A 27,923-nucleotide genomic window follows, 5' to 3' on the forward strand; every position below is an offset into this window, starting at 1 on the left:
AGATCTCTCAGAAAAAGAGGTGAACTCAGCTTCTTTGGTCCTCAGGTAGAATTAAACTCTCTAGGCCCAACTCCAAATTCAGCAGCACATCCCTCTTCTAATAATATATTCTAGCAATCCAATTGCAGAGAAATTGCTGATCTGAACGGGTAGGAGGTTCCTCCACTGGGAGTTCTCTATACCAATCAAATCACAGGTTCAGACACTGTGCCAAAAACTGTTGGGTACCAGGGGCATAAAGATAAATAGAAATAACCCCAGCCTTCAAGCTTTCCTTCTAGTTAAGTACTGCTCACAATACTCTTTGTGAAGCACTTTGGGCCTGGATTAGACTTGAAGCAATAGTTCATTTTTACTTTGAAGGTTGCTGGCATAGGGGGACCACAAGTGACTCTAAATTGCTTGTATCTTCCAAGGCAATGTAGACATGTGATTTCAGCGCAGTCTGCCAACGCTACCCTCGAGGGGTCTGGTAAGAACATGGTTTCTGAGCTGGGTTCAACCTTCTAAATTATGTAGAATCAGATATAATTTAGCATTGTAGCGAGAATTTACCTATCAGAGACAATGGGATTGGAATCAGACAGGACATAACCCAGAGACTTCAGGAGATCTAAACCTGATCCTTGAGCTATTTTAGTTTCTGCAGGTTCCAAGTGATAAGTTCTACTGTACATCTGAGTTCCAGGCCACTAAGAATATAAATTATAGTGGTAGTTGGTTAAGTCATATTTCAGTTGTGCCTGACTAATTTTGTCAACCCTACTTGGGGGGCTTTCTTGGCAAAGACACTGGAGTGGTTTTGCCAATTCCTTCTCCAGATAATTTTACAGATGGGAAAACTAAGGCAATAAGTGACATATTATTCAGGGTCACTTAGCTAATAAGTGTCTGAGGATGAATTTGAAATCAAGATGATGAGTCTTTCTGACTTCAGGCCTGCTATCCTATTCTATATCCACACCACCACCTAGCTGCCCACACATTGTAGAGAAGGGGCTAGTCAGATTGGTGCAGGGCCATTGAAATAGTAGTGTAGCTCTCAACCTTATTGAACATTTTCCCCAAATGTTAAGTGCAGCTAGCATAGTTTTTACCTCTTTGCAGACTGACTTCATTTAACCTCATCTTGACACTACTAATTTTCTAACCTTAAGAGGGTATTTTAAGGGGAGTTACTATTTTTATGCTCTCAAGTGAGAAGATGAAGGAGGCAGTATCCATAGGACTCTGAGATCCCTACTTGAAGGAAAACTCAGCTTAGTTAAGAGAAATTGGGGTTTTCAAATATATTCATGTCTGAATACGTCTTCTCAGGAAAGTTCTAGCTGCACTAACCCCAGCAGCCTTCTCTCAAACAGAAGCTCATCTTTTGGCCATTAACAGTGTAATGGAGTATCCAGCTGATCATGGTCAGATAGAATATAAACTGATTGAGGGCATAGATTTTTTATTTTTTCTTAATATTTCCAGCACTTAGCACTGGAGCTCATATATAGCAGGTATTTAATAAATATCTGCTGCATTGAATTGAAAGATAGTTTCTGACTGCCTTTAACCAGGAGAAGAAAAAGGCCTCATCACAATACAGATAACAAAAGGGGATTGGTGAGGAAGAAGAAATAATCTCCTCCTCATTCCCTGGGATCAATGATGGGATGAGAATGTTAAGAACTCACTACTTCTCCCTGCAATACCTTGCTGTAAGGCACACTGACTTTGAAGCAGCATTTTTACAGGTTCCTATGATCAAGAGCTGGAAAAAACCTCCAGACCATCTCTTTCCACACTTATAACATAAGGACTCTGGACTAGTTTATCTTTTAAGGTTCCTTAACCATAAGATTCTATAGTCTAATCCAGTGTCTTAATTTTGCAGATGAGGAAACCAAGTCCAAGAGAAAAGAATTTTGCCCCAATCACATAAATGCTTTAGCAGAACTAGGATTCACATTTAGCTCCTTTGAATCCAATGATCAATTACAACTTGTTGCTAATTGTTAATTTGGTCTCACCTGTGGATTAAATTAGGTAATAGACATTATTTAACTCAGATACCAGAAGAGTCAGAAGTAGCTTCTTCACAAGGAGAAAATAAAAGTACAGAAAAGTCTCTCCTGATTTGGGGGTGGGGGTAGAAAAGGCAGAGAACTGATGCTTTAAGTCAGAGCTTTCATGCTGCTGGCTACAAATAAATACGAGTACCAGCAGAACAAAGATGATGTTAATATCTGATTATATATACAGTCCCCCACCTCAGGAATCCTTATGTATGGGTAAGTGGCCTGATTTCTATATGAATTTGACATCACTCTTTTAAAACCATATTTATTTTTTGATTAATTTTCCCCCTTCACAATGGAATAAGAAAGTCATAATCAAAACCAGTAGTCATGTTCTAATGGAATTACCCTCATCTGTAGACTTAGAAAGGTGTTATAGAAATATTATTACATAAATCTGAGCCTCGGTATCCATATCTGTAAAAAAAAATAGAAAGGGAGGGCATGATGGGGGTGAGGGTGGGGGTGGTTGGACCATATGGCCCATAAGCTCCCTTCTGGCTCTAGATTTTATGAACCCCACTTCTCAGCATCACAGACACAAGAAACATCGCTAGAGGTGGGGGAAGGGTGACAAAAGTCAAGTAAGAAAGAAACAGGATTTTTAAAGGCTAAGTTTAGGGGTAAATGCTAAGAACAATTCTATGGAGCTAGTTAGTTTGAAAAGCCTAGTTTGGCCCTCAGGATTTCTATCTCGTCTTCAAAGTTTCTTCTAAGAAACTATGTGCTTTGATGCTAACTTAAAGGTTCCTATTTTAACAAGAAATATTTTATTACATAAAATGGAGAGGAATTTCATGCTTAGAAGTCTGGATATCCTCCATCTTGAATTTCAGGGACTGCATGCAATCTAAAATTGCGTTAAGTGAGTATGGAACTGGTAGGAACAATTCTGCCCTCATCAAATGATACTCCTCTGGTTAGAGTTCTTTATTTAGTTCTGACTGACATCTTAGCAAGCACATTGATAAGCTAGAAGAAGGTACCTTGGCCAAGGTAACAACTGGCCTTGAGATCATGCTTTAGAAGGATCAATAAGGAAGCTTGGCTTAGTGGGAGACACATGATCATTTTCTTAAAAAGCATTTTAAGGTATCCTACCATGAAAGGAGAACCAGACATGTTTTGCTTGACCATAGAGGGCAGAACAAGGAACAGTTAATTGAAGGAGATAAATTTGGGTTTTTTGGAGTGAAAAACATTCTCCGAGTTGGAGGAAATGGGCTGCCTTAAGAACTAATGAGGTCTCTGAAAGTCTTTAAATGAAGGCTAATGACTACATATCACATATGTTATATAGGAGAAGCCTTTTCTGGTAATGATCAAAGTGGTTTCTGAAGGCCCTTCCAACTCTGAAAGTGGGATTTACACCATCTAGCATACTCATAATGTAATAACAGAGACTGAGTTGAAGGTGGGCTGCATTTTTTCCTCTAACATATCGTAGGCTTGCATAAAACTTTAGAATGCATTTTTTAAAAAGGGATCTTGTTTTAGAAACATGTCCTATATTTTCAGGTTTTATATTCAGACCAATATAGTAATTACCGAAACTATTAAAGCAAGTGACCTTATGATAGTTGGTCTCATATTTCCCATTTTTCTCTCTTTCCCCTCTTCCTCCTAGAAGGGGCAAACCACTCACCAATCTCTAATTCACTCAACCTCAGGTGAATTATCTCAGTTTAACTAATAAATGAGTTTGGGGATAAAGTCAGAGGATTGGGGAAGGAAGGGCTATTTTAGAAGGGTTATTTAGAGAGAGAGATGTGCCTATCAGAATCTGCCATCTGGAATTCTAGATAAGCCATGGTCCATTTGAGGGTGGTTGGCCCTTGGGAATATCAGCAAGGAAAGAATGGAACCCATTCTTTCCCATATTGCTTGGAGCCTCATATCTATTGGTTCTGATTGAGCTTTGCAACAACTTCTTGTCACCATCATTTATAAAAAGTTTATTGAGTACCTACAAAGTGCAGGGTGCTTGGGGCACCAAAAATCTAAAATTTGAGGGAGCTTCTGTTGCACCCTCTGGGGTTCAGAGATATCACCTCATTTGGATAAAATATACATACAGACCTTATCCAAGAGTACACACACATATGCTTCCCCTCTTTTCCCCTCTTCCCCTACCTCCTACACACACACACACACACACACACACACACACACACACACACACACACACAAACATATACACAGGCTCACACACTGTAATCTCAAGACGATATAACTGGCCCACTCATTCCTTGATGGATACACCCAATATTCTCAGTGCTGGCAGGTAAACTCCTGGTGTAGCAATGGTAGTCCCAGGGACCCTCTGCCCAGGACAGGGCAAATAACTTTCCCTATGAGGGAAGGGAATGATTCAGAATAGGGCATTGAGGCTTCTTGTCATCCTGTTTTTTTGGAGAGTGTCTATTATCTTAATCTACCTCCTGTTCTGAATCTCTAGCCTAGAATCCCAATAGGTCTTTGCCCCAAAGGAAGAAAGACCAGTGAAAAATCATAACCTGTTGTCTCTGATAGGGTAGAGATGGTAAGATGCCAAGAGGGACCACAGACAGTGGTGGAGTGAGACAAATACAGCCTTACCACTTCTGTCTACTATGAGAGAGCATTCTCAGGTATAATTTCTCATGATGCAGGACTCCCTATTTACAGTGTATTTGCCTCTCTGGCAATATGAAAGTTGAAGGTGGAACTGCTTTCTCTACCCATTCTCAAAATTTTGCTAGTTTTTCCTTCATCAGATTAGATTTTTGCCCTTAATTTCATTAAGCCTCTAAACCCTGGCTCTAAGAGTCCTGTGCCATTTGAGAGATTATTGGCTCAGGCCAACTATTATAGGTGAACAAGGGAAGGAAAAAATTGCTGGTATCAACTACTTGATGAGCACTGGCATCCCTGGAAAGGATGTTCCATGCTTCCTCTTAGATCTTTGTTTTAGAGCTGCCATGGTCCCATTTTCCCCCAAATTTCTAAGGCATCCCATTCCTTTCCGCCTAGCCCTAGGCCCAACTGTGCAGTGACTTTTCATATCAGGCAGAAGGGACTTTAGTCTATTAATCAGTGAGGATGAAGCTCTCAGAGTACCTCACCCCCTTCTGAAGCAAGCTCTATTAGATGGGGGTTCAAACTTCCACTTGGTAGATGGGAAATACCCTGGAAAGAGAGTCCAACACTTTCCTTTTTCTAGGAAATACTGCCCATGAGGTTGGATGTCTCCTTTCCTTATTTCCATTTTCTGTTCAACCCTAGGTTTTCAACTAGGCTCATAAGCCACTGAGATCTTTGATAGGGCTTCCCTTTGAAACATGGAAAGCCTATCCATGGATTGTTCATAGGCTCTGCCTCAAGGGGAAAAAAATAAACCAAAAAAAAACCTCTTCCAACTCATCAACCAAAGGCTCACCAAGGCTCTCTGACTCTTATTGGGAAAGAGCCCCCAAATCTCTCCTCATAAAGGGCCCCAGGTGACATACAAGGCAAGGCAGAGTGGGCAAGGTAGACTCCCACTGGCATAGAGGGCCTGAAAGAGAGTGGCAAAGCTGGGATGGTGGAGCAGAAGAAGAGAAGGGTTGAGGGAACTTGTTCTCTCAGGAAGGTGGTCACCATTTGGAAGTTGTATTTCTCCCCTGAGATCTCAGTTAGGATTCCATGCTGTAGGGGATGGAGGTGGGGATCACTGTCCTCAAACCCATCCTCCACAGGGCCTCGGACTCTTGGCACTCAGTATACGCACAGATCAGGGAACTTCATCTCATAGACGGGGATGGAATGATTCTGTGGTTGGCCATAGGCTGCTGTGATGGTACCAGATGGGCTTGGGGGAGGTCTGAAGACAGCAAGAAGAGATTGAAGGGAAAAGTCATGGTAGGGTTACAAATAGGTAAAATAAGGTAGAATCAATTTTCACCTAGGATAAATGTGGGAGAAGACACAGATCCCCAAATCCATGAAGGCCAAGCCTTCCTGAAATACAAATTCAAGTGAAGCCTTTAGACTGAGAAAGGACTTGGGATCCAGGAGAGAAAGTAAATTATGTCTGAAGTCAGAGGATCTGGGTTTGAATTCTGCCTCTGATGTTTATCTGAGTGGCTGTGGACATATAATTCTATTACTTTCTCTCCTTGTGTCTCAGTTTCCTGGATCTTTAAAATGAGTGGGTTGGACTAGATGGCCCAAAGCCCTCTTTTAACTCTAGCTCTATGATCTTATGTTCTCATGGGCAATCATATCTTTATGTTGTGCTCCAGAACTTTTAATTTAAGGCCAAATTTACTATGAAGGCTATAATTATAGAGCCATTCTTTTCCTGAAATCATTTCCTAATTCAGTGACATTTTTCCTTTTCCAATGTCAATCAGTATAGATTAAAGCTGCCAATTATAAAAAGGAATAAATCCCAGGCCTTGGTGGGGACTCCAGAGAACAGAAGCAACAAGTGATGATTCTGGAGAAAAGAGTCCCGTGAAAAATCAGTGTCTAAGACCACTTACCGGATGGTGATTTCAAAGATCTGGTTGAGTTTGCTCTGTAGAAGTGATGCCTGTAAAACAGAATTGAAAAGAAGGTAAATGTGTGGGGTCCTGACCACATCACTTAACTACAGATTCCTGTGGCCAGTTTAGGGCCAAGGGAGGGACATAATGTTACTTTTAACTTTGTCCTTGGATCCTTATTGTGCTACCTGTGATGGATGGAAACCCCCTGAGACAGAATTTCTGGTTAATTCATAATCAAGTTATTAACTAATCTAGCTAAAAAGCAAATTATTAGTGGTTCCTCTTGATAAACAAAGACAAAAGACATGGAGAGTCTAAAAGTCTTAAATATTTACTGAGAGGAAATTTCCTTGACAACTGAAAATCAACTCTGACTGGTAGACATTTAATGAGATGGTGAATTAGAAGTCTTTAGCTTTTCCTGTTGCGAATGTGGCTTGATCATGAGGCTCAGCCACCTCCAGCCATGAACAGGGAAATCCTTTTCCAACTAGACCACTGGCTGGTTTTCTCCTTCAGAGATGGGGTCACCTTAAATTGGGGCAAAAATTTGGCTAGACTGGATTCTGTTTACACTCTAAACAAAAGTAAGGTCTCCTAGTTGGGTAGGGTCCAGCTCAAGATCCAAGAACATGTTCCTTCAAGGGTTAGTGTTAATCTTAATCAGCCACATCCTTCAAGAGGCTGACATCCACAGAAGCTGAACCTCAATGAAAAAATGGAGGTGAAAAAGTCTAGATCCTAAATTTAATAACTGGTTTTAAGATGATAGAAAAAATGATTTCTTTTATAGCCTCTAAATAAAGGATTTTGGTCTGCATGAGAACCATACCAGAGAGATCTTGGGTATCTCCCTTTTAAAGAACCAATTAGAGAGAAGAGCATGGCATGGAGGACAGTCAGGAAAACTTAAGCTTACGTTCTGCCTCTGACACATATTAGCAAGTCTTGGGACCTGTGGGCAACTCTCCAACTATAAGTTGTAGAGAGGTTGTTTATATGCAGTGACAAGAGGATATTTTCCTCACTGCGAGATGCCGTACCAATAAAAATAGAGGACCCAATTAAAAAAAAATGCTTTTATAAGAGCCACATAGGTCATGGAAGGATAACAAAATGGAATCATTTCCCAAGAATAATGGAGTCAGTCTAATTTAATAAACATTTACTTACTGTGTATCAGGCATTATGCTAGGTGTTGGGGATATATAGAGAAAGAATGAAATAGTTGTTCCTGCTCTCAAAGACTTTGAGACCTAACTGATCTTTTTCAGTAATCTAGGGAAAAACCTCTTCCCACCTTTCTGCCTCATTTTCTCTGTTTCAGAAAAATAGTAATGCTCTACCTCCCAAGAATGAGAATAAAAGAGTAGGATAACATGGAGTTGAGAGCATTGAAAGAAAAGGGGGAAATAGAAATGCAAGATATTTTGCATTTAGTGTCTATCATTGTTTTTATTATTGATGGCCATATCAACTCATAAAGGCCATTCATAATATCATGAAATGTTGCAAATTTGCTTTGGGGGAGAGGCTGTCCATAACTAGTGAAATCAGGAAGGCATGAAGTAATAAAATTTAGCTTGTTATTGTTAAAAAATATCTTTTCTGTTTTCCCTCTGAAACTTCTTCCTATTGACTCCTTTCTCTTAAAAAAAACTTAAGTCACTTTTTTTCTTCTTCAAATCCTTCTTCCACAATCCCTGTTTCTAAGAAAACTAATCTCAGTCTCTAGATATTTCTGACATGGTCAGCCCTGCCAAATATCAAAGAACTTGGTACTATCTGTCAGTTGTCTCTTGGAGATATCCATATTATTTCACCATGACTGACTTCTTGAGAGAAGGAGCTATTTAAATTGTCTCCACATAGCAACGTGGTGGTGTTGTTTTAACTTTGTATTTATTTAAAACAAAAAATTTACAAAAAAGAGTTAAAAAGTTCTCTACTTTATAATTCCTTATCTAAATTAGTTGGCCCCAAAGATTGAATAATGATAAAGCTCCCTTGGTACTTTGGGGGATGGTTCTCAACCCAAATATTTCAATAGAGTCATGATTCCACTGAAAATATTCCTTTTAACAGTGAAGATCTCAAGCCCTCCATGCTGCTTTAACTTTATCCATGTGCAGCTTTTGACAAGTAAAGATTTTTGGCCCTTTATGTATAATGGCATTTTCTACTAATACCAGATGAAGATGAGTGATGAATACAAGAAAAAATACTAGAGATGATCCATCCCTGGTGGGTCAGCCTTTATTCCCAAGTGGAATGGGCTTAGGGAAAGGCACAGAAGAAGCCCAGAAAGGATGGACACCAGTCTCCCCATGGCTTCAACACTCACCCGGGCCCCACAATGTGCAGCAATCTCTTCAAAAGGTGCCTTCTGGAACTTCTCAACCACTTGCCGCCGCCGCTCACGCTCTTGTTCCTCCACTGCCACACTATCCACTAAAAACAGAAAGCTTAAGTTAGTACCATGGTAAGGGGCAAAGTGGTGGGCCTGGAATCAGAAAGACTCATCTTTCTGAGTTCAAATCTGGCCTCAGACACGTAATTGACTGTGTGATCCTGGGCAAGTCCCTTATCCCTGTTTTCCTCAGTTTCCCCATCTCTAAAATGAGCTAGAGAAGGAAATAGCAAACTTACTCCAGTATCTGTGCAAGAAAATCCCAAATGGGGTCATGAAAAGTTGGACATGCCTGAAAAACAACTGAACTTGGCCAGTGATTCGGAATCAGAGGATGGAAATTCCAATGCTAACTTTGCCATTAATATAAGTATCTTTGGCAAAAAAATTGCCAAAACAAAAAACTGGCTTCAGTCCAGTTTCTTCCTCTTTAAAATGGGAATACAGACACTATACTTGTCCTGTCAACTTCAAATTGTTACAGTTTTCAAGTGGAAAATATGTGTGAAATAAAATTATAGACTTATAATTATAACTTATAAAATAATAAAGATTATTATTTTCAAGTGTTACCAAAAAGGCAAAGTACTACTATTATAACTCAGAAAATTCTGAGAGAATGAGATAGTGGGGAAAAAGTCAGAAAACACCCAGAGCATGGTGCCCTGAACCAGGCACAACATGAGGACATCTGGAGGAAAAGGTAAAGGCAAAAGGGAAAAGAGAGACAAAGGTTGGGGGGGGGGTGGAGTTCAGAGCTCTCTAGTCTTGATTCTGTGACTAATACACTGTATGACCTTAGGCAAATCATGTGACCTCTATAGCCCCCAGTTTACTCATCTATAAAAAGAAGAGATGGAATAGATCCCTTCCACCTCATATGTTCTACTTGCCTGTGATTTAATGACAGGATGCTAGAAATTAATGACACTTACTTCCTAGTTCTGCCCAGCAGTATACAAACATGGGTAGGTTTCTGAGGAACTACAATGGAAACTCACCCATTATAAGTGCTGATACAGCGTGCATTAGATAGCCCCTCATTACATATGTTATTAGAATCAATTGGTATATTTGTAAGTTTTATTCAATTGTTTCCTCACAAACCATTAAAAAATTTCTTTGTAAAAGAAATTCTTTGTAACTTTAAAAATTCTTTGTAATAAAATATAGCTGTGTAAGGGAGGGGAAAGAGAGATATTTGTCAATGAAAGGGATATTTAAAAAAAAAGAAAAAAGTACTTTTCAATTCTTGAAATTGGAATTATACTGGAAAATTGAAGATATTTGATCACCATATACACAGATTCCATTAGTTTCAATTAGTCCTAACTTACCAATGGCCTTCTTTAGAGTCTCATAGGTAATCTCCTCAGCGGGTACTCTCTATAGAGAAAAGAAATGTTTTTGAAGATTAGCTTTCTTAGGAAAGATGAAAGAAGTAGGAAGACGTCAAATAATATTGGAGTCTTCCAGGCTTTTAGAATTCCCTAGGACCCTTATTTATCAAAGTCCCAGGCTAAGAAATTAAAAGCCATTTAATATGTCAGAAACTCTTCTAGACTAGTAAGATACCTTCCAGGGAGCTACACTGTATGCAGAGTTTGACAGCTGTCTTCCCCCCTCATTTCCCTGGCCAAAACAAAAAAAAAGATAAATTCAGAAATGGGTTGGGGTATCCAGTTTGGTTAGATCTTGATTCAGATCAGAAATTTTATTTCAGAAAGACCCCTACAAACCTCCCCTCACAAAGAATGTGTCTTTTATACTCATTACCAATTCATTTATCAAATCTTGTGTGAGGAGACTATCATATAGTCTGTTTTTAAAATACTGGTCTTTTGAATGAGTTTAAGATATTTAGAATGGGGGGGAAGATTAGATACCCTTAAGAAACATCTTTGCATGATGACTATTCTACACATTACAGGCTTAGCAAAGAAGAGATCCAAGGCTATTTGAGCATTTATAAAGAATGTAGAAAGGGGGAAAGGATAAGAGATAAAGTTTAAGAGATTTTCTCCTTTTGACTCCTTTATATTGTATCCCTCTATTAAAATGTAATGATTCTCTCATCCCTTAGTAACTTGATTCTTAAAGTAACTTTTTATGATCGAAAGGAAATCATCATGGGCTTGCATGTAGAAGATATTTGGACAGAAAAAATATGATATTTAACTTCTGTTTCTGACCTGGAAAAAGAAAGATCAGGGATTGGGGGAACAAGAGAACTGAGACCCAGATGCCCATGAGTCAAGAAATTGTTAGTTTTAGAGTTAGGGATAAATGGATCATCTGCAGTGAAGTATATGTATTTATTCTGAGACTAAAAATAGTAGCAATGGCCCATATGTCCACTACTTCACAGCTGGCTTAAGGCAAATCAAGGAATGAGTCTAATATAAATTCATCTTGACTTTTCATAGATATCTCTTTATGGAAGGTACTCAGAGATACTGATGTTCTACTAGCTTCCTTGATAGGGAAAGAAAAAGAAAAACAGGAGAAAATTTGGGTCTAGCAAGGGGGGGTTCATCGTTTTAATCAGTCAATCAATTAACTAATAGCATTTATTGTTATTATCATGTCATAAGAGTCTTTGTTCTTTGCAGAATCTGGCATAGGGCAAAAGAAAATGAGTAGGGAATAGCTCCATGTCCTCATCAGTAAAAAGGGGGAGAGTTAGACTAACTGACCTTGGAGGAGCCTTACAGCTCTAAATTCATAATCCTGAAGTGTGATTTTTAAAAATGAAATCCTACTGCAAATGATTTTTCAAATAGACTGAAAGTTTGTGCATAACAATTTTATAGTTGTATGTCTAGCATCTTGGTCAGTACATGGAACATGAAGGATTCTTAATTGGTCATTAAACTGAGTCTAATTAATAGCACACATCACTGATTTTATAATGGAAGTCAATAGGAAAACAGGGCTCAAGACTTAATAGAAATTTGTTTTAAACATATAAATGAATGAATAACAAAGCATTTACTAAGCAGTTACTCTGTGTCATGCACTGTGCTACTAAATGATATGGATTTTAGAGGACACAGAAATACAGTCCAAGAGCAATGTATTTTTGAATGTGAAAAGGGAAACTAGCTCCCTCTCCTGGATCAGCATGGTATATAAGAAAGAAAAGAATTTACCTCTTCCTTCTCTGGGCTGTTCCTTGATTCTACCTCCACCTGAAGAGAAATGGTTTCACCAATGCTCTTCCTCTTGGATAAGCGATCTTCATCTGGAAAAAGGATACCCAGAAATTCAGTGTTTAGAGGAAGCCATGAGAACTTGGTACGGAGATTCCCAGAGCCTATTCTTCCTGCTCTCTGAAACCTTCACTGATTCACCAAAAAATGCTAATAGAGACAATAACCCAGCCAGAGGTCTTCAGGATGAGGCACAGATTTCAAAGTAAAATGGGAGTTGGAACTTGGGCTCTGCTGCAGATCTGCTGAGTCCGTCTGAGCCTTGATTCTCTAGGGCTCATATTTCCCTACTGTTCAATGGAAACAGGAAACCCACAAACTCTAGTTAAGGTTTTGAAGTCATTTGAGATCTACAGGAGATTCTGTCCCCTGAATGGGGAAGATTTAGCAGATCTCAGCACAAGATTTATTAATCATAGATCAGATTATTCCTGGAACAGGTTACCCCTAAAGATGCTAGGCTGATGGGTAAACCCCAACATAATCAACAGGTTTCTTACTATAGATTTCCTCAGTATTTACCAGCCCTGAGTGTCATGAAAGATTGCCAAGAAAGGCAACTTGTGGAGCCAAACTTTAGCTAGGAAAAGTGAGAGGGATGAAGATGGATGTCCTTGTACTTTAATCCTACCTGTAAGCTGAGGGATGTATGGTGTGCAGAGCCTGTCAGAGTTGTAGCCACTGCCCCCAAGAACTTCACTGATCTTACTCTGACGGAAGAGGAGCTCAATCACCACTTGATCCAGATTCTGGGACAACCTGAAAGACATAAATGGGAAAGAAAAGAGGAAGGGAGAAGACAGAATTATGGAAAGATGAAATAGCTGTATACTTCCATTGTTTCCTTCTGGTCTTCTCTCTCCAAAGAAGGAGACCAACTCTTCTGACCTGTGTGCTCAGTCTACTTGTCTAAGATAATCCAGGACCAACTGTGGTAGTCCCCAAATGATCAAAAAGGCATAAACTAAGGTGATACTTCCCCTTAAGTATTTCTACGAGATGAAAGTGATATTAATTATTCTGTGGACAATATAGCCCGCTTTGGGCAATAATATTACTTGGCAGCAAAGGAAGCCTATGTAATGCTGATATGGTATATGGATCGTGTCTTGTAAAGAGAGCCTTCCAGAATTCACTTCCCAATGGGTATGATCAATGTTCTTAAGACTGTCATCCACACTAGCATATAAAATGATGATCAGTCACCTGGTGCCTGGGTGAAGCTCAACCTAGGATGCCAACACTGAATTGTATGTATGTGGTGGTGATGGAGGAGGAAGAGGGAATTATCCTACTTTGTTTTCCTTTCTGTCAATTATCTAGCCCTCTGTAGGGCAGGCTGCTCTCTCCTGCCCTCAAGATCCCTTCTTCCATTTTAATAGGAACCTCTATCATTCCTGAATCCAATTTATTACCTGGGTCTCTCCACAAACACATCTTCTGGGAGCAAGTATGGTGCTTCCTTCTGCCTGGTCTCTATTACCTGGAATGTGAAGAGGAAATAATAAACAGAGTTGGGTCTAGTAAAGAGAATGAGCTCAGAAGAGAGAGGTGAAATCAGGGACTCTTCTTCGTGTTTTGCCATTTCCTACCACAATTCCCTAAACAGAGTAGACTCTAAAGCATCAGTATGAAATTCAGAGAAATGCTGATGGTCCAAACAGCCTACGAAATATTTTGTGGCATCATCAATAAGACATTTTACTTGCTGCACTATATAATCCAGTGCCTAAATCCTAGAGGGCTACAGTATCTTCTTGGCCCTAACCCCTTTAACTATTTAAAAAGAAATTATAAAGGTGATTTAACAGCCAGTTGTATTGTGACACAGTGACTTGTTTAGGCACCTCTGGTATCACTGGGCAGTGACATATGATCCTGTGTTTGCTCATTCAGCTCTGCCAGTTTTCGACCCTGGAGTTGAAAGCTGGTAAGGTTACCAAAATGGCAAGAGGATTGAGTATTGTGGGTCTGAGTGTGTATGGATTCTTTCTTTACCAGACTAGTCATGATTAGCAGGAAGAATACACTACAATGATGTACTTACAGGACTACTGATTTTGAGCTGGAAGGGACCTTAGAGAGTAGCTAATTCAATTGACTAATTTTGCTGATTTAAAAGAAATTACCTTCCCAAGGTCACACAGTATAAGAAAAAGAACTAAGATTTGAATTCACACCCTCTGACTCATCATCCAGGGATCTTTTTATTTCACCAAACTGCTTCTCTCTTTTATTATTAGGAAATAAATTTTTTTCTATTATTAGGAAATAAATCTTTGTATTCTCAGTGCCAAGTGAGAGCAACCTATAGAGTTGTATTTCTGTAGAGAACTCTCAGGAAGCTAGAAACTTCAGTGACTAGTATGTTCCCCTCCTCCTAAGATTCATCAAGGGTGCATTTAAGCTTGAAATCATGAGAAAACATAAGGTCCTGGCACATTTACTGGGGCATTGTGAGCTTTAAATAAATTATTATAAATTATTAGGAAATAAATTATTAGGAAATAAAATTTTAGAAATTGTGCTTTCCCCAGGACTCCTTCACACCTTCTCCAATCTAGTCAGGATTAACTTAACATTGCCTCAAAAAAGAAGAAAAAGAAGCATGAGGGTAAAAGGAGAAGGCTAGAAAATCCTTTGACAGGGCTACCAACCTCATGGATGTGCTGGCAGAAAGCAGGGACAGCTGTAAGTTGACTGATGAGGTTCAAGTAAGCAGCTCCCAGAGCATAGAGGGCACAGCGGTTGTACACAGGCAGATTTTCTTCATTGATATGGGCCACTTCCTATGCCAACATAAAGACAACCCCACAAAGTATTTAATCTACACCTTCTACCAAGTCCTCCAATCCACCATTCGATATCTAACTTTATTTATCTTTTTCTGGAAAATTTACTTTCCCCAGGATTCATCTCTGAATCATAACTAGGAATTTTTATGCCAGGGACAAACAGCACAAAATATACCCTTAATCTATTAATAAAGGGAAAGGGAAGACACTTCCCTTATTCCATTATTCCATTTAGGAAATTAGGATATTATGAAATTTATTAACATCTGTTAAAGTCTATTTTTTCTATTTTCAAAATTGTTTTGCTGAAAAATTATAATGTCTTTAGTACCCTCAAAATCTGTTACCCTCTGGCAAAGCCACAGCTATCCATCCTGGTTGTAGCTCTAAGTCCTATATGTACAGTTTATAGACTATGACTTGTAAGAGAATGGGGGGAAATATCTACTTGAGTCATTCTGTAGAATATCCAAAATAAGGCAAATAAATGAAGATTTCATTAATTTTTTTGGCAGCAAGAGCAACCTCATTTGGCTAGAGCATCTTGAGGTCTGTGACTTCCCAACTTCTTGGTGCTGCCTTTGACCTTCTTCCTACTGTTCTGCATCCTTGAAAGCCCTCTTCATCATCATCTCTCTTGAAGCTTTTATACTACATTGACAACATTAATCCTTTTAGATTGGATACTGTCTAATTCATTTAAAAGGTATTAGTCTCTTCATAGGGACCAAGTTTGTCCCATTGTGGGGCAAAGATTACCCATTCCCTAAACTAAATTAGTGATCCACTTATTAGAATAAGAACAACTGACTAAGGAAGAGAAAGACAACTCATCTTTCTCCCCGATACTGGTTTTGAGAGGTGCATAAATTTAGAACACTGGAAGGCAACATCACTACTTTTTTTTCTTGTCCGAAATAGGAGCTTATCAGCAATGATGAGTGAGGCAGTCTCTTATTCACATCTGAGTTTCTGAATTACAAGGGTCAAGTTGGTCTAAACAATCCTTAACAAGGTAGCCCATAGGTAGCCTCTATGGGATCTTCTCTAAACCATCCCTCTCACAGCTGGGATTCCTAAAGCCTATGTCAAACTATGCCATTTTCCTCCTAAAGAAGCTTCAGTGGCTCCCTCTAGGATCAAATATAAATTCCTCTGTTTGTTACTTACAGTCCTATACAACCTGGTTCATCTCATTATCTCTTTCCCTGTAATGAGACACATGTTAAACTTTAGTTAAACTGGTCTACCTGCTTTCCTCAAGACAAGACACACAATCTCTTATCACCAAGCCTTTCCAGCTCCTGGAATGTTTTCTCTCCTCATTTCAAGAACTCCTTTATTCAGTTCAAGTGTGACTTGCTTCAAGAGACATTTCCTGATTTCCTTAGTTGTTAGTTCAGCCTCTTAGTGATCCTTCAACACTGAAATTAATCCTTTTGTAGCCATCTATAGCCATAAATAGATATATTTGTATCTATTTACTTATTTACGTAAATGTTTCTTCTCAATGAAATGTAAGCTCTTTGAGGGCAGGGATAGTTTTCATTTTTATCTTTGTATTCTCAGTGCCAAGTGAGAGCAACCTATAGAGTTGTATTTCTGTAGAGAACTCTCAGGAAGCTAGAAACTTCAGTGACTGGTATGTTCCCCTCCTCCTAAGATTCATCAAGGATGCATTTAAGCTTGAAATCATGAGAAAACATAAGGTCCTGGCACATTTACTGGGGCATTGTGAGCTTTAAATAAGATTGAATCCCTAGAACTAACAACATGCTTCAGAGTTAGATCACAGAAAACAGAAACCAGGGTTGGTCTCAGAACAATGACTTTCATATTAACATACAGTTTTAAGATATGTAAGCAACATGGTTTCTCTTAATAACTGTTGAATTATCAGCAACCCTGTCTCCCTATTTTTCAATCGCCACTAGCCCATTTGTGTTGTGCTTGGCCACAACATATTTTCCTATAGGGAAAAAGAGTTAGAGAAGTCAGCTGACCAAGTTAGTTATACAAAATAAGATACTGAGCCGTTAACTGATAAACTGATAAAAATCATCTCCAAACAAGAAGTGGGTGAAAGGAAACTGCAAGGGCTGAGTGTGCATGCTAAATGAGTTAATATTAATTTCTTATCCCCAAAGGAGGAGTTTTCTGCCATTTTTGAACATGAGTTGTATGACAGAGAGGGAATATGTCAAGGAGAAACATGCAATGGGAGGCTCAAGATGAGTGTTCATTTTGTCATTCCCCAGCCAATTGGGACTAAAAGGGTGGGACTGTCCCAGGTGGATCACTGTTTCTTGCAAGAACCATAAATAAACTAACTTACTTCCTATACTCCTGAGTCTTTTTTATCTTTGTAGCATATTTCTAATACAAGCATAGTAGTTACATAGTAAGTGTTTGCTTAAATAAATTGAATATCATTTTTGTCCTGACTTCCCTGAAAACTCACCAGTGCTTTCCCAAGAGGTGTCCTTCTTGCCAAGACTTTGCAGGGCCCTTTCCCTCCCTTCGGCTCCTTACCACTATGGCCTCACCTGGACAGCCAACACCAGGCGAATGAGGTCCACCACCACTTCCTCGTTGGCCAGCTCGATGCTGATGAGCGCCAGCATGCTGTAGAGAGCCTCATAATGTTTTTGAACATTAGTCTCCTCCTTGCAGCTCATGTAGATGTGTCTGTAGAGCTGCTGAGAATGCTGTGGGTGGGGCAATGAGGCACAAAGAATAGTAAGGGAGACTTTTGCCTTCAGCCCAGAGGGTGCCTTAATGTTATTTTTCAAGGCAGTCTGTGCTTCCAGGGGAAGGCAGCAAGAATATATTATCATTTCAGGGAGTCAGTGCCTCCAAGAGAAGGCAGCTTTTGAACTTGATTGGGCAGGCTCCACAATAAAGCAGACATGACTTTTCCCCTCAAGAAAACTCTAGGGAGGGCCCAGAGAGCTGGCTCTCAAGTGGGACCATCCAGGGTGGTCTTCCATCTGAAGCTCACTGGTAAGGTTAACCTTCTGCTAGGTTCCTCTTGAAAGTCTACACAAAGAGGGTATAGCTGGCCATATGAGTTAGGCACCTCTTAGGAAGTGACAAGAGTAGGGAAAAATCATAGAGGTGAAGAAGAGGGAAAAAGAGGCCTTTTGAATAAGGAGAAAAATCTGTAAATGAATTCAGGGATCTGGAAGTTTGGGGAAGGAGAAGAATCATCCACAGATACTGCCTCAAGACCTGACCTAGATTAGGAAGCCAGAAGTGGAAGTGGAGATGGGGAGAGGTATACCTGCCCTGGGAGGTCTGATTTGCATACCTTCTTCATGAATACAGTGTCTTGCCTGGAGCACTTGTCCACCTTCAGTTTTAGGATAGAGATGTCACTGAGTGTGCTGTGAGGAAAGGAAATAAGGTAAGAATACTGCTTGAATGCTAGCTAGCTCATAAGTAATTGTCCTTCCATCTCCATTTTCTGGGCAGAAAAGCCTCAGAGATTTCTATCTCACTCCCCTTAATTTGCTAAGGTTCTTTAAAAAAAATCATTCTTAGTCCCTGGGACTTGGTAAAGTCAACATGGTAAAATGCATAGGACACTGGACTAGGAGTCAAGAAAACCTGGGTTTAAACCCTAATTTGTTTTGTGACCCTAAATAATTTATTTAATTTCTCTGTATCTCAGTTTCTTTGCCTGTAAAATGAGTTGATTAGACATAATGTCCTCGAAGGCCCCTTCCAGCTCTAAACTTAAATGGCCAAGGTCAACTATTGCATCCAGGACATTTTGACTTTTGCCCTGTCTTTGGACTTTGATGATTACAGGAGAGAGGCTGATACTTTGCTCAGCTCTGCCTTACTTAAATTCAATTCACTTGCAAGGCAAGATATCACCACCATGATGCCATTGGTCCTTTTCAAGAATGAAGGTCATACAATAATATGATTCCAAAATGATCCTAGTTCTTAGACTCATAGGAAGTTTAAAGCAAACTTAGAGGCCATCTAATAGATCCCCATTATTGTTCAGACAAGGAAACCAAGGTCCAAAGAAATCCAAAGTGATTTGGCAATAAGGGACAAAGCTGGGATTTGAACCAAGGTACAGTAACTCCAAACGCAGTGTTTTTCCCACTGTACTCCAGCTGTCATTATTTTCCTTTATCCTTTTACTATCCAGTTTCCATTTCTTTTCTCCCAGATTTCTCTTCCATTCTCTTTGCTGATTGCGTCCCAGTGCTTTTCTACCTTCACCATTTTCTCTTTGTCCCTTCTGAATCCCTTATGCAAGGGAAGCAATCCAACCTGGATTTTGCTCTTTCCTCCCAGGTCTTCAAAACTTTAACTTCTGCCCCTTTCCTTCAATATCATGGCCCTCCCATAGTCATGGCAATACCTCTTGTTTTCCCTTTCCATCCACCCATATAGCCCAATCCTAGGGTCAATGATTATTCTCATCCCTCATGCAGCCTTTGCCTATGGAAAAAAATTATCATGAGGATAATTATGACAGTAGTAATAATAATAATAACAGCCAGAATTTACATAGTACCTACTATGCACCAGGCATTGTGCTAACTGCTTTGCAAATATTTTACAAATATTTCATTTGAACCTCACCACCACCTTGGGAAGGAGGTGCTATAATTATACCCATTTTATAATTGAGGAAATTGAGGCAAACAGCAGTTAGGGTGTGAGCCCCAGGTCACCCAGCTACTAAGTGTATGAGGGTGAATTTGAATTCAAGGCTTCCTAACTCCAGGCACTCTATCTATGATATCACGTTTCTGCTATGACATTCTTTTGTCTTTACAGAGGTATGTCCAGGCTTCCTTGTTGGACAAACCTCTTTAAATTCCATAGCTGTGTTCCATCACAGCATGAAACCCTTAAAGCCTCCTTCACTCTTCATCCCCAAAGGACACAAAGATCCCATTAACCTGATAGTGGAGAATTTGTGGCGATTGCCATGACGATCTATGAAGCTGATGAGGATCTCCAAGACAAAGAGGCGGATCTCAGCATCCTCCATAAGAGCAGCAGAAAGAAGTCGGTCCAGGAAGGAGCTGGGCAGGGCAGTCAGCATGTTGCTGCACTGGAAGCCGGTGGATACCTGTCAGGAGGCCAAAAAAGGGAAAATCTAGGGATACTTTCTTCTTTTTGGAAGGAGGGAATGGAAAGGAAAGGAATAAACATTTAAAGAGCATCTACTATGTAGTGGGAACTGTGCCTCAGCACTTTTTACAACTTTCTCATTTGACTCTCACAACAATCCTGGGAAATAGGTGCTGTTATTATCCCCATTTTATAGTTGAGGAAACTGAGGAAGAGAGAGACAGACCAACTTGCCGCCTAACATCACATAGTTAGTCTGAGGACTCAGAGCTTCTTGATTCCAGACCCACCACTCTAACCACTGGAGAGGAACAAACACAGGGAATTAGATCTAAAAGTTCTTTTCCATTCCAACCATTCCTGGAGTGGGGACATACTAGTAGCACAAGCCTGGGCAAGTCACTTAACCCTATTTGTTTTAGTTCCTCATCTGTAAAATGAGCTGGAGAAAGAAATGGCAAATCACTTTGCCAAAAAACCCTAAATGAAATCATGAAGAGTTGGACATGATTGGGAAAAAAACCTACAACAACAGTAACAACAAAAACAACAACATGCCTGGGCAATGGACAAACAAAAATACAATAGTTCCTATCCTCAAGGAGCTGACATTCTATCAGGAAGCAGTAAGTAGAGGCCGTCAAAGTCCCAAAGGAGGAACTTTGGGAGTTCTAAGACATGATGTAAATAGAATTTACCAAAACATTGTAGTAGTGTATGTAGGATGAATTGTAATGGGTCAAGATAGTAAGTGTTTCAATAATTCATTTAAAAAGTGATTGAGACCTAGGTTGAGATGACAGCTTTAGAATAGAAAGGCAGGGGTGTATTTGAGAAATGAAGATAAGGGTTGGGAGGCTGAGTAGGAGACCAGTCAAAGGAAAGAGATGGAGATGACAAGGAGAAAGAAGCAGAATCCAAGAGTGCAGGGATTCTGGGGAAAACCAAAAGGAATAATGGAAACACAAATGTTATTTGGGAGCTTTTGTTAGGAAGCTCTCTCTTACTTTGGGTCAGAGACCTGTTGGGAACAGGGCAGATTTACCTGTAGGAGGGATTTCAGCAGCATGATCTGGGTCAGCCGGTTCCTATTCTCCCTAAGGATCAGAGACACAAACAGCAGAACACTGATTTAGGAGTAGTCACTGAATTTGGAGTAATCTTTTCTACTAGCCCTATTCCCACCCATTAGACCTTAGTTCTCAACAAAGGGCATCTAGCAGAGCTAGAGCAGTGATGCCCAGATCAGGAAGTAGCCATGCTCTTCCCAGACCCGGAAAAACATTCTTTGAGATCTCTCAGCAACAGGTGAAGGGATGGGGTGGGGAACAAAATGGAAACTGTGTTGAATGAAGCCATGACAACAATAGGAGGCCCCAAATAGCTGAGTGATTCCAAAAGCAAGAAGAAAGAAGCAGAAGAAAAGAAAATAGAGAGGGAAAGAAAGGAAGGATGGAAGGAAAGGAAAGAAGGAAAAAAGAAGGGAGAGAAAGAAGGGTGGGAGAAGGGGGAAAAAAGAAATCAAACAGGAACTAAGGAAGGGAAGATCAGAAGAGGAGTGGTTAGGAAGAAAAGAAAATCTAGTCAATTTGGACAGAAAATGCCATCTGCATCCAAAAAAAAAGAACTAATGAGACTGAATGTAAATCAGCACATGCTATGTTCACTTATTTTTTTCTGTTTTTTTTTTTTTCTCTCTCTCCCATGGTTTTCCCCTTTTGCTCTGATTTTTCTTCTCCCAACATAATTCATAAAACAACGTGTATTAAAAGTAAATAAACTAGAATGTTTAATCAAGCTGAATTTGGAAAGTTAGAAATTTAGGAGGGGTATAGACTAAGGGATGAAGGGAAAAGATAGGTTTTGATGAACTCACCCCGTCTTTCCAGTCTCCACGGGGTGATGGAGAGAGGGCAGTGGGACTTTGCTCATGATGAAAAGCATTACTTCAGAGCGTTGATAGGTGGGCAGTGTGCTGGCAAAGGAACCTAGATAGGGATGGAGGGCAGAGAGGTGAACTCTAGCTGGGCTGTACAGATAGTTGAGGTCTCACATGGAGAGGCTCTTCCACAAAGAATATTGCTCAGCAATGCTGTAAAACTTTTAAGAACAAGTAAGGGAAATAATTCTTTGGACGAGGTTAGAAACCTTACTGCCTTAAAGAATGAAGGAATGTACTAGATGACTCTGGAGAGCTTTTTCTCTATCATGATTCTCAAATTATAACCACTCGTAATTGTGTTTAATATCAGGGCTAAAGATCTGGGGAGCAATATTCTCGATTATTTCAACTACCATATGTCTGAATGGCTGGAAACCCAGTGTTCAAGTACTAATCTCACCCTTTCTTTTCTTCCTTTCCCTTTTTCCCTCTCCCCTTCTTTTTTCTCCTTATCTCTCACTTCTACTGAAACCAGAAGTCTCTGACTCTATTCTCTCTCCCTCTGCCTTAAATTAATTTGTATAACTTTGCATATATTTACTTTCTTTCATTCTCCCTCTTGTATGTAGCTCTGTCTGTCTCTCTCCTCTCTGTCTCCCCCCTCCTTCTCTCTTCTCTCTTCCCCCTCCCTTCCTCTCTCTCCCTCCCTCTCTCTCTCTCCCTCTCTCTCTCTCTCCAAAACCTACTTACCCCTCTCTCCCTTCCTCCCTCTTCCTCTCACACTCCCTCTCCCTCCCTCTTCCCCATTTCTCTCTATCCCTCCTCCATCTCTCTTCTTCCCTCCTTTCTCTCTCCCCTCCACCAATCTCTCAATTTCTGTCACCATTACTCCAAAACAAAAAACTAGCTAAATTCATTAAACAAGCTGTGGTAAGGGCTTGCCCCTCCTCCCCTGACAAAAAGTTTAGCAAGAATTAGGAAAGAGGTGAAAAATCTTTCTTGGATGTCTCATCCTTTAGGGAGATACTGATTCCTGCTCCAAGGGCTCCCTCCCCACCCCCACGGGCCAGCCATCTGTCCCACACCGGTGGTCTTGATAACAGCTTCCTGAAACATTCTCTCCTCATGCTCCTTGATGATCTTGGTACCAACACTGACGGCTCCATCATAGCTGCCGGTCAGGGCATAATCGATGCTGAGCCGTAGCTGCCTCAGCAAAGTATTGAACATCTCTAGCACTGTGGGACCTGAAGAAGGCAATAAGACAAGAAAGGAGAAAGTCAGGCCTGGTGTTCACCTCTGCCTTCCCCTGCCCATGATGAAACCCAGCTTATTTGCTGTTCAGTCATCTTTCAGTTGGATCCGATTTTTCATGACCCTGTTTGGGGTTTTCTTAGCAAAGATACGGAGTGGTTTGCCATTTCTTCCTCCAGCACATTTTACAGATGAGGAAACTGAGACAAATTACGTGGCATGCTCAGGATCATACAACTAGTATCTGAGGCCACATTTGGACTCAGATCTTCCTGCTTCAGCACCTTATTCACTGTACATAATGGAACCCAGCTAAAGACTATTTGTAAATGAATGTTTTCCCAACCATTCTTAGGAGCAGAGGTCATCGACTTAAGAGCTAAAAAACAACTCAAAAACCATCTACTCTCATTTTACATTAGGAAAGTGAGGTTCAGAGGAGAAGTAGTACAGTGTGAGAAAGAGTGAGGAGGCCAATTTGACTGACCTGTTAAATGCACGGAGATAGTAGTATGCACTAAGACTGGCATGATGGGGCCAGTGTGTGAAGAATTTTAAAATGCCCAATAGAAGAGCTTAGATGTGATCTGAGGTAATAGGGAGCTATTAAGGTTTATTGAATAGGCAAGTGACACGGTCAGATCTATGTTTTAGGATAATCATTCTGATGGATGTATGGAGGGTAGATTAAAATGGAGGAGATAAATTAAGAGGCTATTGAAATGGTTCAGGTGAGGAATGATTAAGGGCTTAATGGTCTTATGAGGGGAAAGAAGGGAATGGATATAAGAGACGAGAAAAAATGACAAGATTTGGCAATGTGGGGCTGAGCAAGTGAGGGGTCAGACTTGGAGACCACTCTTTTGATGACAGGAATTGGAAGAAAATATCTGGGCAAAGGAAGTTTTCTTCCCTGCCTCTCCAGAAGCATCTGTTATCCTCTTTCCCTCAGCATTCTCCTTACCCACAGAGCCAGTAGCAGCAATGACAGCTGCCTCAGACAGGACCTCCACAATGCCCGCACGGACAGTGGCTGCACTTCGGCTGTTGGCATCCAAGTGACTCAGGAGCTGCTGGATCACAAGATGGGAGTGCTGGGGCTAGAAACGAGGAGAGCGGATGGCATTGGCCCTGAACTCAATGGCTTCCCAGCTTCACCCAGCTAAGCTATTTCTATAAATCTTAGGTCTTCATTGTCCACCCCAAGTGTTACTATTTTTTATATTATTTATATCATTTTTTATATCATTGACCCTCTTGGAAGTCTTGCTGATGCCCAAGGACAGCTTTTCAGAACAATGCTTTTAAGTAACTGAAGAAAATGATCAGTGTAAGTTAGAAGTTAAAGATGTAATTTTTTCCCCATTCAAATTAATAGACCCCCCTTGAAGTCCATCTACAGGTCCCCCAAAGGGGGTTTAAGAACCCCTTCCCCTTTAGGTTACTATCTAACTGAGGTGCTAGGGGAACAAAAGTCAATTTCAGAGAACTCAGACATTTTGAATCCCAGCCTCTCATTCATTCCAGTTAGTGCAACAAGTCAGTGACAGAACCAGGTATTGTGACCATCCTATTTTTTTCTGGATACTTCAGTTTCACATCTTATCTTATCATCATCTTCTCACATCTTAAAGTACCCAGCCCACGTCACAGGGAAGATAGCTTGGCTTAGAAAACTAGGCTAAGGGCCAGAGCCACCCCGAGGGCATTGTGCCCGCTACCTCTCAGTTCCATTTCCTGCTGGCTATAATCAGCACCATTCTAGGTCAAAGGAAGCATCATACCTGAACTGAATACATGATGATTTTAAAGCAACGGATGGCAAACACCTTGGGTTCCCAGAGAGAATGGTTATCTAGGTGACTGTGGAGGGAGAAAACATGGGAAAAACAAGAGTGTGATGCACTATGTGGTATCAGCTTAGTGGGCAGAGAAACACCCCCCCCCCTTACCCAAGAGGCCTTCTAGTCCTGATTCCCAACCAATCCCCAACTTTGTGGATATGTAAGCAAGGGTTTATGGGTAGAAATAAAAGAAGGAAATTAAGGGGGATGTAGAAGTTGTCCAAAACCTGGAATGAAGTTATGCGTTGGGCCCAGAGGGGCACAGGGCTGTGGATTCACGGCAAAGAGCTGATTTTCTGATCACATTTCTGCCCTATAAAGTTTTGAGCTTCTGTGACCTTTGGAACCAATCTTCCAAATGGAATGCCTGCAATATACTGTCTCTTCCAACCAAGCAAAGCTTTTTCTCTCCGTTGAAGTGGGGAGTTAAATGACACAGGCAGGGAGATACATACCAACAGGACAGAGCAAGAATGATGTATGACTCACAAGCCTATCCTTCCAGTGGCCTCTGGGTGGTCTAGACTATCCACAAAGAGAACAGAGCTACAACTTCTTTTTCCTTTCACACAGGAAGCAGGGGATAAAGAGTTTCAGGTGTGGGGGTCTAAGGGGACCAAGCATTTGAAATGGTTAAATGTCTTAACCTCTCAGCATCTCAATTTCCCCTACAGCCATAGAATTCAGGTAGAAACTCACATGAGTACAGGCTTGATGGCATTTTTGATGTTGCCATAGGCAGCCCTGCCCAACAGCTCTCGGAGGCATCTCTCGGCCAGCTCTGCTGGGCTCTCCTTTTCCTTCTCTGTGGCCTGTAAGGGTGAAGGAGACCTGCTGTGGAAACACAGACAAAGTAGGTGTCAGGGTGTATCTGAAAACCATGAGAAAAGATGTAGGTGGAAAGGAGATGCAGCAAGTAGTGATGCAAAAAACCTCTCTTACTTCTTTCTCCTGTTATTGTTTCTACCAATAACAAGCTATATAACCTTCAAAAGTGATTGCACTTCTCTGGACCTCACAGAATTCATTTATTCACTCATTCATTTGTTCCATAAGTATTCATTAAGGGCCTATTATGTCCCAGGCACTGTGCTAGATGCTGGAATTATTACAGAATATCAGAGTTGGAAGGGACCTAAATAACCATTTAGTTCAACAAAAAAACACAAAAAATTAATTCTCAGGGCCAAGCCACAATGGAGGGGTGTAGTCAGAGACTCACCTAAGTTCTCCCCTAGATCCCTTCAAATAACTGGTCTAGAAAATAGATCTAGAAGAGATAATTTAAAAATTATTGGACTACCTGAAATCATGATCAAAAAAGAATTTAGAAATAATCTTTCAAGAAATTATCAAGAAAAGCTGTCCTAATATTCTAGAATCAGAAGATAAATAGAAATTGAAAGAATCTGCTGATCACCTCCTGAAAGAGATAGCAAAATGAAAACTCCCAGGAATAGAATAACCAAATTCCAGAGCTCCCAGGTCAAGGAGAGAATGTTGCAAGCAGCCAGAAAGAAACAATTCAAATATGGTGGATCCATAATCAGGATAACACAAAATCTAACAGCCTCTAAATTAAAGGATTGGAAAGCTTAAAACATGATATTCCAGAAGACAAAGGAGCTAGGATTACTACTGAGAATCATCTGCCCAGCAAAACTGAGTATAATCCTTCAAGGGAAAAATAGAAATTCAATGAAATAGAGGACTTTCAAACATTCTTGATGAAAAGACCAGAAATGAGTAGAAAATTTGACTTTCAGATACAAGACTCAAGAGAAATGTAAAAAGGTAAACAGGAAAATGAAATCACAAGGGACTAATAAGGCTAAATTGTTCTCATTTGTACATGGAAAGATGATACCTGTAAATCACAAGAACTTTTTCATTATTGGGGCAATTAGAAGGCACAGGTGCAAGTTGAATAAGAAGGGAAGTAATCTTTAAAAATAAAATTCAAGGGTGAGAAAGAAGAATGCATTGGGAGAAAGGAAAAGAGAAAGGTAGAATAGGGTAAATTATCTCACATAAAAGACACAAGAAAGAGCTATTATAGTGGAGGGGAATATAGCAGAGGTGATGAGAAACACTTGAATCTTACTTTCATTGGAATTGGTTCAAACAGGAACATACAAATTCAATTGGGTATAAGAATCTATTTTACCCTACAGGAAAGAAGGAGGGGAAGGAGATAAGAGAAATGGGGATACTCATCTAAGGGAGTTTGGCTTGGAGGGAGGCAATAGTCAGAAGCAAAACACTTTTGAGGAAGAGCAGGGTGAAAGGAAAGAGAGAATAGAGTAAACAGGTGAGAAGAGGTAGAATGGAGGGGAAATACAGTTAACAATAGTAACTAAGAAAAATTTGAAGCACGTTTCTCTGAAAAGAAGACCTTATCTCTTAAACATATCAGAAAACTAAGTCAAATTTATAAAAATAAGAATCATTACCAATTAATAAATGATCAAAAGATATGAACAGTTTTTCAAATGAAGTAATCAAAGCTATTTGTAGCCTTATGAAAAATTACTATAACACACTATTGATTAGAGAAATGCAAATTAAAACTACCTCGTAACCTATTAGAATGGTTAATTGGAAAGAAAGGAAAATGACAAATGGTGGATGGGATAAGGGAAAAATGAAACTGATGTACTGGAGTTGTAAACTGAATCAACCATTCTGTTGAGGAATATGGAACTGTGCCCAAACCAAACATACCCTTTGACATGACAATACCACTATTAGGTTTGCATCCAAAGAGAGATTTAAAAAAAACACAAAAGGAAAAGGACCTTTATGTACAAAATTATTTATAGCAGCTCTTTTCTAGTGGCAGAGAA

General features: G+C 40.1%; 1 protein-coding gene across 1 annotated transcript in view; it reads right to left on the reverse strand.

The window, feature by feature from the left end:
• Positions 1-5,470: 5,470 nt before the first annotated feature.
• Positions 5,471-27,923, reverse strand: part of EFR3B (EFR3 homolog B) — a 124,101-nt gene continuing 101,648 nt past the window's right edge. The window contains exons 7-23 of the mRNA XM_051976356.1: positions 25,777-25,911; positions 25,018-25,096; positions 24,198-24,333; positions 23,065-23,226; positions 21,974-22,085; positions 21,143-21,194; positions 19,923-20,095; positions 18,302-18,377; positions 17,538-17,699; positions 14,854-14,985; positions 13,612-13,679; positions 12,828-12,955; positions 12,137-12,228; positions 10,322-10,370; positions 8,919-9,025; positions 6,569-6,618; positions 5,471-5,904 (exon numbers count right to left, since the gene is read on the reverse strand). Coding sequence (XP_051832316.1) covers positions 5,799-5,904; positions 6,569-6,618; positions 8,919-9,025; positions 10,322-10,370; positions 12,137-12,228; positions 12,828-12,955; positions 13,612-13,679; positions 14,854-14,985; positions 17,538-17,699; positions 18,302-18,377; positions 19,923-20,095; positions 21,143-21,194; positions 21,974-22,085; positions 23,065-23,226; positions 24,198-24,333; positions 25,018-25,096; positions 25,777-25,911 — 1,819 coding nt within the window. The 3' untranslated portion in view covers positions 5,471-5,798. The remainder of the gene's footprint in view (positions 5,905-6,568; positions 6,619-8,918; positions 9,026-10,321; positions 10,371-12,136; positions 12,229-12,827; positions 12,956-13,611; positions 13,680-14,853; positions 14,986-17,537; positions 17,700-18,301; positions 18,378-19,922; positions 20,096-21,142; positions 21,195-21,973; positions 22,086-23,064; positions 23,227-24,197; positions 24,334-25,017; positions 25,097-25,776; positions 25,912-27,923) is intronic.

Source organism: Antechinus flavipes, chromosome 2, assembly GCF_016432865.1.
Source record: "Antechinus flavipes isolate AdamAnt ecotype Samford, QLD, Australia chromosome 2, AdamAnt_v2, whole genome shotgun sequence".
Lineage (NCBI taxonomy): Eukaryota > Metazoa > Chordata > Mammalia > Dasyuromorphia > Dasyuridae > Antechinus > Antechinus flavipes.